This window comes from Bufo gargarizans, chromosome 2, assembly GCF_014858855.1.
Source record: "Bufo gargarizans isolate SCDJY-AF-19 chromosome 2, ASM1485885v1, whole genome shotgun sequence".
NCBI classification, from domain to species: domain Eukaryota; kingdom Metazoa; phylum Chordata; class Amphibia; order Anura; family Bufonidae; genus Bufo; species Bufo gargarizans.
In genome coordinates, this window is record NC_058081.1 from 344,568,393 (window position 1) to 344,581,083 (window position 12,691).

Here is a 12,691-nt window from a genome sequence, read left to right on the forward strand (position 1 = left end):
TTGAATAGAGAGTATAAATATTTAGCTGGCAGTCACCTGGTATTCACAATTTTACCCTTATACTGGGATCTGGACTTCGCTATAAGGGAGCCACCAGGCTGCTACCTCCTAGAGTAGTCCTAGTGTGGTTGACAGCTGACCCACAGGGGTCAAAGAAAACGATGCGGGGCACTAAGGGATTAGGCAAAACTCATAGGCAGTCAGATGAAACATCCGAAGTTGATTCGCATAAAACTTTGTTAGAATACTGTACGGAGCTAGCACTCCGATGAGCTGAAGTTATTACTTTGCGAAGTCTCACGAGACTTCGAGTAATAATTTCAGAAATTAATTTCTACTGTAAAAAACTTTTTACCGAACTTGTGTTTGGTTCTAAGGTACCACAAGGTTTTTAACAGTAGAAATTAATTAATAAGTAATAACTTCGGCTCATCGGAGCCAATACATTCTAATACAGTACGGAGCGCTCGCTCCGTACAGCATTCTAACGAAATTTGATGCAAATCGTCTTCGAAAGTTTCATCCGAAGTTGATTCACTCTTCCATAGCAGTAACAGAATGAGGTGCAGGCAGGCAGAGTTTATGCCACTCCACGAAACAAGTCAGAGGTCAGGACAAGCAGCAAATGGTCTATACAGTAATCAAGCATGTCAGGTCAGGCAGCAGATGGTCAGAGTCAGGAATTGGGAAGAGTTTAGTACGTTGGCACGCTAGAACACCTATTGCTTAGTCACCCTTCTCTAGGGGAAGGTGCCTTTAAAAGGGACCTGTCACCAGTTTTATGGTGTCCTAACTAAGGGTAACATAAATAAGTGACTGATTCTGGGTCACTTTCTTTAATTGACCCAGTCAATCTGCCAACATCTTGTATTGAAAAGCTCCAGCTCATAATGATGAGTCCTGAATATTTATGAGCTTCTGACTCTCCCCGCCTACCTGCTGCTGATTGACAGTTATTTTCCATATGAATCAGCAGAAGGTAGGCAGGGGAGTGGCTATAGCTCTGAATTAAAAAAACGCTGGACTCACTGACATCACGCTGGACTCAAATCAGCTGATTAGCATGCGTCATGTGACATATTTGTGTGTATATTATGAGGTAACCATCTGTCACACTAGTAAGTGAATACATCTAAGGCACTTTTTAGTAGTTAATGATTGTATATAATTAGTTAGATTATAAACAAATATCCACATGACAGGTTCTCTTTAAGTATCCCAGGGTTTCCTGCATACAGGCCAGCAGGGGGAAGCACCAGACAAGCAGAGGCCATAGCCTGCAGCAGAAGACAGGGGCACACAACTTTGGTGCCACAGAAGAACAACAGCAGTAGCAGCGGCAAGATAATTAAAGTGGTGCCTGCCCAGAGGAGTGAGACAGCAAGGGCCACCAACGTAATATAGACATAGCGTTGAACAAGTGCAGATAAGCTTTACTCTAAAGATGTCATATGAGTTAGGCCTCTTTCACACGGGCGTTGCGGGAAAATGTGCAGGTGAGTTGCAGGAATGCGCGATCTTCCCGAGCGAGTGCAAAACATTATAATGCATTTTGGTACCCAAACCTTGGGATCGGTGTTCTGTAGATTGTATTATTTTCCCTTATAACACGGTTATAAGGGAATATAATAGCATTGTGAATACAGAATGCATACTACGATAGCGCTGGAGGGGTTAAAAAAAAACAAAAACATTTTTACTCACCTTAGTTCACTTGATCGCGAAGCCGGCATCTCCTTCTGTCTTGATCTTAGCTGTGTGGAGGAACAGGTCCTGTGGGAACATCACTCCGGTCATCACATGATCCATCACATGATCTTTTACCATGGCGATGGATCATGTGATGACTGGAGTGACGTCACCACAGGTCCTGTTCCTCCACACAGCACAGACAACAGACAGAAGAGATGCCAGGCTTCGCGATCAAGTGGATTAAGGTGAGTTAAATTTTTATTTTATTTTTTAGCCCCTCCAGCCCTATTGTACTAGGCATTCTGTATTCAGAATGCTATTATTTTCCCTTATAACCATGTTATAAGGGAAAATAATAATGATCGGGTCTCCATCCCGATCGTCTCCTAGCAACCGTGTGTGAAAATCGCACCGCATCCGCACTTGCTTGCGGATGCTTGCGATTTTCACACAACCTCATTCATTTCTATGGGGCCTGTCTTACGTGAAAAACGTACAAAATAGAGCATGCTGCGATTTTCACACAACGCATAAGTGATGCGTGAAAATCACCACTCATGTGACCAGCCCCATAGAAATGAATGGGTCGGGATTCAGTGCGGGTGCAATGCGATCAACTCACGCATCGCATCCGCGCGGAATACTCGCCCGTGTGAAAGGGGCCTAATAGTTACATAAAATGCTACAATAATGCTCAATGCTTGGTGGTTAACAACTGGTACTTCAGGGTGGCTCAATATTTGATGGTTAACAGTTTGAGGGCACAATACCTGAATTAAATGTTACCAACACAGATGGCAGCCGGTGCGTGCTGAAGGAGACTAGAAGTGGGCTGATTGCTCAGCTGATCTATTCTGTGTTCTGACTAATGGAGTGCTAAGTCATGACCTATCAAGTTCTGATCCTGGAACCCAGTGCCCTATTTAAACCCCTTCCTGGTCTTATACCAGTACCAGTGATATTCTGTGACTCCCTAGCTGTGCTCCCGTTCTGCCTGTGCATTTGGATTGCTCATAGTATTGACCTTGGCTTGCTTTTGAACACTCTCTGCCTCGTGTTTTTGCCACTGTGTCTCCAGTCTGGTTCTGATCTCGGCTTGTCTATTTTAACTCTGTCTCTTAATTTGGTACTGTATCGTCCTCCTGGTTTGGACTCATTCCTGTACAACTCGGCTTTTGTGTGGTTTCATCTCTGTGTCTCATTGTCCATGTTTTACCTACTGACTGCTGTAATAGATCTGTTGTACTGCCAATCCATGGAGCTACCACTAACCACTCACAGAGCACTGCACAGTTCCTTCTATTGGAACAGCATGGAAAGAGTTATCCACCTAAATTAGAACAGCATGAAATAAAACATATGCCTCCTCTAGCAGTCATCGTAAAAGGCAAAGAAATGCAGTAAAGGTAGCATATTCTAAATATGGTAAATGTAACACAGACAGCACATCAATCTATGCAGTGAGTTCTGCCATACCTTTACACTAAAGCATTAGCAAAAGTCTCATTGGCCCTCATCAAAAAGTGTAACAGAGATTCTCCGCAAGGCTTCAATTTTAGAGCCCACTTATAACGTTCAGCTGTTTTATCTAAGCCATTATAGCTAGTCAGTGGAGCAGTTTGGGACTTGAGCACTTTTCCCTTTAGTGTACAGGACCTTAGTATTTAGCTATAAAGAAGGCAGATACAGGGCCATCTAACATCTATTCAAATTAAACAACATCCAGGTCTAGTGCAGTAAAGATTACTGTTTACATCCCTAGTGATCTAGGGCAGTGAGGAAACTAATGTCTATGCCCGCTAAAGTGTTAGTGTCAGCATCTCTGGTAATCTAGGACAGTCAAAAGGTTAATGCCAATGATGGAGGTCTAGGGAAGTAAAAGGCTTAATATTGGCATATTTCATCACCTTGGACAGTGAGGGGTTGATGTATGGATTGTTGGTAGTCTAACCCATACACTGCCTTAATGTCAGGTTTCTGGTGGTCTAGGGCAAGGAATGGGGGTTTGTCAGTATGCCTGTTGGTATAGAATAGTGAGGGACATTATCCCAGTATCTCTGTGGTCTAATACAGCTCTGGGATTAATTTCAGTGTATCCAGTCGTCTAGGGCAGTGGATGGGTTAATGTTGCATACCTGGGGGTTCTTAGTTACTCACTTCTCCAGGATATTTCTCCTCCCTTTACTGATCATAGAGATGACTGGGAGGGCAGTGGCAAAGCTATATGGGTCACAGCGGTCGCAATTGCGACTGGGCACCAAAGCCAGGGGGGTCCACATGGTCCTATCTTCCATTATTGAAGTGCTCACTAGTATGCAGGAGTCGGGGGATGTGAAGGTCTGCAAGTGCTGTACTCGCCCTCCTCCGTCTTCTTCAGGTCAACACTGCATTGTCCTGACTGCATACAGCGTCAGGCCGTAGGCACGCACTATGACCATGCCTGGAGAAGAACAGCAAGCAAGGACTAAAGGAGAGAACACCTGACCTGCGGAGGGGTGGCAGAGCACGAAAGGTAAGTTTATTTATTTATTTTGGGTCTGATCTGAGGTCTGATATGGGGGTCTGAGAATCTGATATGGGGGTCTGAGGATCTGATCTGAGGTCTTAAGATATGATATGGGGGTCTGAGGATCTAATAATGGGTCTGAGGAACTAATAATGGGTCTGAGTATCTGATATGGGGATGTGAGGATCTCATAGGGGGGTCTGAGAATCGGATATAGGGGTCTGATCTGAGGTCTGATATGGGGGCCAGATCTGAGGTCTGATATGGGGGCCAGATCTGAGGTCTGATATGGGGGCCAGATCTGAGGTCTGATATGGGGGCCAGATCTGAGGTCTGATATGGGGGCCAGATCTGAGGTCTGATATGGGGGCCAGATCTGAGGTCTGATATGGGGGCCAGATCTGAGGTCTGATATGGGGGCCAGATCTGAGGTCTGATATGGGGGCCAGATCTGAGGTCTGATATGGGGGCGATCTGATATGGGGGCCAGATCTGAGATCGGATATGGGGGCCTGATCTGAGATCTGATATGGGGGTCTGATCTGAGGTCTGATATTGGGCTCTGATCTGAGGTCTGATATGGGGGTCTGATTTGTGGTATAATATGTAGGTCTGATGTAAAAGGTAAAGGGGTTCATAAGGGGGTATTTTTGTACTGGCACACATTATAAGATGGTATTTTTTGTACTGGCACACATTATAAATAGAATTATTACTACTGCGGGTCTACAGGGAATATAATTACTAGTAATTAATAGCAATAGGGGAATTATTTTTATTGGGGACCTTGTGTACTCTGGCAGATATTTATTTCAATTGGTGGGACTTTGGGAAGCACTATTACTGTGGGGGGCATTAGCTTAGCACAATTATTTTTGGGGGACATTTTGTTTACACTATTAGTGTCAGGTACACTATTTGCTAGGCACAGATATTTTTAGGGCACTGTGTGCCAATAATTATTGAAGGGGGCACTTTTCCTGTGGTTCTAGTAGTTTCAGATAGATTATCTATTTCTGCCATACAGTGTTGTAGAGCACAGTGTGCACAGTATTGGGGTATACAGAAGGTGGGAGGAGGATGGAAAAGTATTAAAATAAAATGTCTGCTTGTCAAACTGCAGAGACGAGACATGGCTAAAATAAATCATTGCAGTCTGTTAATAATGGAAAAGATGAGGAAAGTGAACGTCTACATCAGAGGAGACATCACTGGATGTAAGAGGTACATATGTGGCGCTGTATTACCCTGTATGTTCTGTAGCTCTGTATGTAATGTTTTCCAAGTATGTCTTTAATAGTAAGGCCTCAGGCATGCACAAATTGCAGTCTCCAATGCAGGGGCAACATCCGTGTGGCGGCCGGGACGGATCGAGACCCATTCAACTTGAATAGGTCCATGATCCATCCGCACCGTAAAAAATAGAACATGTTCAATTTTTTTTTGTGGTGTGGAGGCACGGACAGAAACACCATGGAAGCACTCTGTAGTGCTTCCGTGGAGTACCGATCCGTGCTGCCATTCCGCACTGCACCCCATCTCCCGGATTGAGGACCCATTCAAGTGAATAGGTCCTCATCCGTGATGCGGGATGCACATGGCCGGTACCCGTGTATTGCGGACCCGCCATAGGCGGGCCGCAATACGGCCATGGCTGGGTAATGGCCGTGTGCATGAGGCCTAAGGCTGGAGGAAAGGTTTTAGGTTGAGTATTTGGCATGGGAGGGTGCCGTTTCAATTTTTGCCTCAGGCAGCAGAAAGACTATGTGCACCCCTGCCCCTTGCCACAAAACACTGAGGGAGGGGGTGCTGAAGCTGAACACTTGCATCAGGGCCCATGAGCCTTTAGCTTTGGTGTGTGTGGCGGGGGGGGGGGGGGGGGCTTGCAAAGACTGTACAACTGAAACTCTAGGGCTGCAGGAACCTCAAAACCTGATATCACGTCAAGGCATCATCTGTTTTGTCACATAATAGAAGACCATCAGGCAGCACCAGTGGAGTTCTTGCAGTAGTGCCAGGATTGTCAATAAGATTTAAGGCATGTTACACTAACCTTGATTCAATGCCAGAGCAGGTGCATATATAACAATGCCTGTATATAATATCTGAAATGAAAAACAATTCTGTTACATCGCTTGTTTACCTTTTCTTGTGATTATTACTGGTAGCTAAACTAAAAATGGTTGGAATGTTAACCCAGTTGCTAAAGTTGAAAATTTCTGTTTAAATTATTTTATTCATAGAAATAAAATTTGAGGGTGTTAGGGGAATTTGTAGCTCTGTATCAGGAAAAAATAGACTTTGACCACTATAAAGATACTGTATAAAAGAACCTTTACATGGGCAGATGATGGGAAAATGAACATTGTGTAAAGATCCTGCTAATGAGCAAAGAGAAGAGAAAATTGATGAACTAAATGTAGGTTTGCTGAATATTTGCCCTCACAACCATATAGCCATTTGCTTGGCCACTTCTGCATTATAGAATATTGCGTGGCGATTGGACTGCATTTTCATGTTGACAGGTTTGCTTTAAGAGTACGACCACACGTTCAGGTTTCATTCACTCCTGATTTTGGGTCCCAAAACTGACTAGAAGTGCACTAGAGAAGAAGGGCAGGCAGAAAATAAAATACAAACCTATAATACTAACAACCTTTATTCTATAGTACTAGCAACCATTACTAATTCAGCTATAGTATAGACTTGTGACATGGCCATATAGGGAACAAACAGCCATGATGTATATCTCTCTGACCATATTATTAGATCAAGTAATACATTCAGGACTCAATGGGAGTCATTTATGTAGCACATAGCACGTGTTGTAGGCATAAGGCTATTTAAAGACTCTTTCACACGAGCGTGATGGATTAGTTCAGGATGCTGTTCAAAACACGCACCAACACGCACCATTTTGCAAGCAAATTCAGTCAGTTTTGTCTGCGATTGCGTTCAGTTTTTTCCTGCGTGGGTACAATGCGTTTTGATGTGTTTTTCACGCGCGTGATAAAAAAACTGAAGGTTAGCAACCATCAGTAAAAAAGCATTGCATCCGGACTTGCCTAATAGAGCTAAAAAGGAGCTGTCAGATCTCCTGACATGTCTGTTTTACAAAAAAAAAAATTGTATCCCCATCATATAACAAAAACTTCTGCATCAACTTTTTTCAGAACTCGGGGTAATGTTGTTTCTCAGTTAGGCCCTTTTCACACGAGCGTGACGGATTAGGTCCGGATGCATCGTACCCACACTTGCTTGCGGATGCGATGCGTTTTTTCACTGAAGGCCCATTCACTTCGATGGGGCCAGGGCTGTGTGAAAAACGCAGAATATAGAACATGCTGCGATTTTCACGCAACGCAGAAGTGATGCATGAAAATCAACGCTCATGTACACAGGCAAATTGAAAGAAATGGGTCAGGATTCAGTGCGGGTGCTATGTGTTCACGACACGCATTGCACCTGCACGGAAAAATCGCTCGTGTGAAAGGGGCCTTAGGGTTGGTTCACATATAGGATTTTAATTGCTTTTTTGTACACTTTTGCAGATTTAATGGCATTTTTCTGCATTATTGTGCTTTTAGTGGCTTTTTTGAGGCCTCATACAGACATGTCAGGAGAGATACAGTAACGGCTCCTCTTTGAGAGGAACATGATGACAGATTCTGTTACAGTAAATATGTACTATACATATAAAAATCCAATTTAGCACTAACCATTTCTATGATGAAAATGACTGTTCCAAGTATCCGAACAATTCTGTTAAATCGAAGTTCTAAGTACTATAAGAAAAAGTATGTATCAGTCACTTAGAATGCATATGTTAAAGAGAACATTTCAAGATGGTTATGAAAAGACAAATTCTATAGTGCTAGATTTAAATGAAAGCACTTGTCCAACTTATAAGCAAACCTCCTTCCCCCAGTGGCTGGAACGGCTTAGTTATAATTACAGCTGCTCACCGCTGTGGTTGCAACGGTGAGCAGGTAAACACTGAAGAGAAGGCAGCGCTCGTACAAGAGCTGGAGTCTATTCAACAGCTGATCGTTCATCTGATATTGACAACCTATCCTGAAAATAGGTCATCAATATTTAAACAGACAGCCCCTTTAAATAGCATGGCTGTTGTAGGACGTCTGGAATAGACTGAATAAATATACAAGATGTCCTCTACCTCCCACTGAGGCTACAGCAGTGTTGCTGTCGGGATTATATGTGACTTATGTGACTTATGTATATATTGTACAATTCAACAGTCCATAGCAATCCACATGTGAGTAAAGTGACTATAATGCTGAAGATCAATTCTTTTACTGAATTAGGGAATTTTGTCACAAAATTAAAAGACTTTTTATGACTCTAGCTTTAAAGGGAGTTTGTAAGCAGTTTTGACCACATTCCAGCTCTGCAAGTGGTGGCAACCAGTCCTCCTAACATTCCTGGACAAGTGGCTGACCGCCATTTTAAATCATTACCAGAGAACCCCTTTAACTATAAACACAAAAACGTGTAAGAGATTTTTTATGTGATGATTTAGATGCACATCCTGCAAGTATTCAGGTTAATTACAGAACTCTTTATGAATTTGGCAAAACGGATACTATGAAAATTGGATATGGCCACATGTTCAGGTTTAGTTATGCAGTTTTTTAAGCCAAAATCAGTAGTGGATCATACAAGGAGAGAAAGTATACCACTTCTGTTTTTCTATCCATTCTTGGTTATTGCTTCAAAAACTGCATAAAATAATGTGCACGTGTGGCCGTGCCCTACCCAGGTTCTATTTACTTGAAGCCAAAGCCAGGAGTGGATTCAAAAAGAGAAGACTCATGCCCTCAGTTTGTTTTCTATTCCTGGTGTTAGCTTCATAAGCTGCGTAAAAAAAAACAGAAAGTGGTAACCCAGCCTTATAGAGCCAACATTTTCCACAATTTGCTGCATGCAGATTATGAAAATTTATATCAGTTCCCGATAGGCCCATTGGACTATTAGTGTTTAGAAGGGCAGCAAAGTGCATGCAGAAAAAAACTAATATGGGTCACCTGTTGGGACTACTGGAAAAGTTTGCTTCCATCTCAGGATTCAAAGTCAATACTGATAAATCAGAACTGATGTTTATCGGACACCAGGCTACAAAGTCCTAAAAAAGGTCTTTAGGATTTCCCCTACAGGTAGCTAATCGCTAATACTTGGGAATTAACATAGGAAGTACTCCTGACTCCTTATATTCATTAAACTACCCACCATTAATCAAAAAAAATCCTCGCATATTAAGAGGTGGTTGACCCTACCACTGTCTTTGGGAGGGAGAAGTCAACTCTTAAAAATGATGTGTGTGGCCCAACTCTTGTACCCCCTACAGACGATACCAATCCTACTCAAACACAAGGACATAGATGTATTGGAGAAGGCATTTAGATAATTTATCTGGGGGGGGGGGGGAATCTAGAATTTCCCTGGCTAAACTACAATTACCCAATAATTTTGGGGGGTTAAACTTTCCAGACACAAGAGCATACAGCCTGGCAAGCCTCCTAAGACACAGTCTAGACTGGATATTTAGAACACAATACTACACCAATGCCAAATTGGAGGAGCAATTGGTGGCTCCCTGGTCACTGTCAGCTCTGTTACACACTAAATATGGTGCCCTGCCCCCTGAGACAAAAGGAAGTCTTCTGATAAAAGATACAGTGGCGAGCTGGAAAGCAATCCGCAAGTTGTTCTCACTGCCTTTCACTCTATCTAAACACATGAGCATATGGGGCCACCCAGAATTTCCAGCAGGGAGTGAGGCTAAACACTTCCAGAAGTGGAAAGAGTTAGGGATTGGCAATGTCAGAGATATGTGGGATACACAGAAGGGAAGATATCTCAAATATGGAGAGCTCATAGAGAGATTCCCAATTTTACGTAATAAACACCCTATGGCATTCTCACAAGTCAAAGACTTCCTAACTAAGCGGGTCATAAACCTAACAAGGGAAATGGGGATGACAGACTTTGACCTACTCATGGGTCAGGGACTTAGGAAAAAATCTCTCTCAGAACTGTATGGGGGTTTGAGAGATATGAAGCAGAGACGAGTAGCGGATAACCTCTTATCACAATGGAGAAAAGAATTCCCATCAGTGGACATAAAACAAATCATTCTAAAGGGGTGGGAGACAATTAGGAAAGTGATACCAAACGAGGAATGGAGGGAGACGTATTTTAAGATGATGCAGAAAGCTATTTATGGCTTTCGTTTTGCCTCTCGGGGGCCTTATACAGATAGTCACAAATTGTCCAAAATGGCACAGATCTCTATCATGGTGTGTGGTCCTGTCCAGAGTCAATAAAGTTTTGGAAAGCGGTCACTTTCCAAATTAAACGCCACTTAAAAGTGGAAATCCCATTCAGTCCAGAGCTTCTGATAATCCAGGTGGTCCCCGAGGGACAAAAGGTAACCCCACTTGTGCATCTACTGCTACTAGCAGCCAAAAGATGCCTCTTTAGGGAATGGCTTAACCCTACAACACCCTCAATGAGTGATGTTTTTCTACATACTAAGTCATGTTTCTTACTTGAGATGGCGGAGGCAGAGCAGAACAAGGGGAATGGATCAATGTTTTTTTTGGTAGATGGGGAAACATTCATAAAAGTAGCTCTAAGCAGTGTTGAGGTGGGAGAGACAATGAAACCCTTCATATACTCAGAATGGTACTTAAAAATTAGATTGCTGAACACCTTGGGAGTTTTGCAGATTGACTGAACTAGGAAGTAAACTATGTGGTTAAGACATTAGGGAGGAGGTTTAAATATGTAAAAGACCTAACAGTGAAAAAAAACAAAAAAAACAAATATGAGTAGAAAATACGACGTCTACTCAGATATCATATAAACAGGGCTAAATTATAAGAGAATTATTAGAGAGGGGGTATGTATGAAAATTGATGCAGATGAAAAGTGGAGAAGTTGACTACAACCAGTCAAATTCTGCCTCTTTCCCTTTTATCGGTCTAAGGGCTTATTCACACGACCGTGTGAAGCCCGTGCCCATGCTGTGGACCGCAAATTGCAGTCCGTTAAGCACGGGCACCTGCCGTGTGGCAGCCGCATATGGATCGCGGCCCTATTTACTTGAATGGGTCCGTGATCCCTCTGTTCCACAAAAAGATAGAGCAAGCTCTATCTTTTTGCGGTGCAGAAGCACGGAACGTAACCCCAGAAAGCACTCCGTAGTGCTTCCGAAGTGTTCTGTTTCGTGGTTCCGTTCCGCATCTCCGGATTTGCGGATCCATTCAGATTAATGGATCTGCATCCGTTATCTGGAATGGCCACAGAACGGGACCAGTGTATTGCGGATTGGCAAATGCGGTCCGCAATATGGGCACGGGCTTCACACGGTCGTGTGAATAAGCCCTAATGCTGTGATTAGCAACCTGCAGCTCTCCAGCTATAATAAAACTACACCTCCCAGCATGCAGGTTGTGGGTAACTGGTCTAATGTATCTTGTAGACCACCTTTAGTTGTTCTTGCTTACTAATTTTTCACTAATGTTTGTTTGACATTTACCGTACTATAAAAATGATCCAGGCTAGACATACCTCATATGTGCTGGCTATATTAAGTCTATAAAACACAGGAAGGAAGATTTCTGCAGAAATAATCACTACCAGTGCATACGATATCGCAAAGATGCTGTACATTGCTCCATAGCGATAGACATCAGCTGGAGTTCCAAGGATGGTCACTGCAGACATGAAGCTGGCTGTGAGGGAAAGAGCCACAGGTAATGCTGTCATACTTCTTCCTCCTGTCAGGAATTCTTTTGATGTAGTCTTCCCTCTTCCTGTAAAGGCGTAATAGATCCCAATAGCTCCTGAAATCAACAAAACTGCAGCAAACACAACATAATCCCAAGGTGAGAAACGACCAATGTCCGAGGAAGGCATGGTGTCTTCAGAGACTGCTTACTTCTATGTCTTAAATCTCTGTGACTAAAGTACACTGAAAAAAACAGGTTTATACATTACACTAGAGAGGGTAGGCTACGCAACATCTCTGCAGGTGCCAACATTGACAAATGGCCAGAGGGTAACTAATAAGTTTTACGACATAAAATGGGGTGGAACAAATCAGATGTGATGAGTATGCCTTCAATTAAAATGCATTTGCATTAGTTTAAATCACTAACCTCTTACACAATTCATGTGCAATACAATTACATATATTAATGGTGAGCAACATACTTTCAAGATAACACTAGCTGACCTTTGGAAGTAAAAAGTTTACAAAATGAACTTCAGGGTCCTGGCACACAGGGGTCACTGATTTAAGCTGCTGTCATGCTATGGTGTTGGTGGTGGTGGTCTTCAAAAAGTCACAATAGTGCTTTTTTGGGGTTACTTACACAACATTTTTGTGATATTTTGCATTTTTACACCTCACTTCAGTTTTTAAAACGATGGTAGAAAAGTGTGCGGGGTTAGCTATATTAATTAGTT

At 42.8% G+C, this 12,691-nt stretch overlaps 1 protein-coding gene across 1 annotated transcript in view; it reads right to left on the minus strand.

Moving 5' to 3' along the window:
• Positions 1–12,175, minus strand: part of LOC122925998 (sodium-coupled monocarboxylate transporter 1-like) — a 49,381-nt gene extending 37,206 nt beyond the window's left edge. The window contains exons 1-3 of the mRNA XM_044277393.1: positions 11,792–12,175; positions 7,918–7,983; positions 6,252–6,303 (exon numbers count right to left, since the gene is read on the minus strand). Coding sequence (XP_044133328.1) covers positions 6,252–6,303; positions 7,918–7,983; positions 11,792–12,139 — 466 coding nt within the window. The 5' untranslated portion in view covers positions 12,140–12,175. The remainder of the gene's footprint in view (positions 1–6,251; positions 6,304–7,917; positions 7,984–11,791) is intronic.
• Positions 12,176–12,691: the final 516 nt, after the last annotated feature.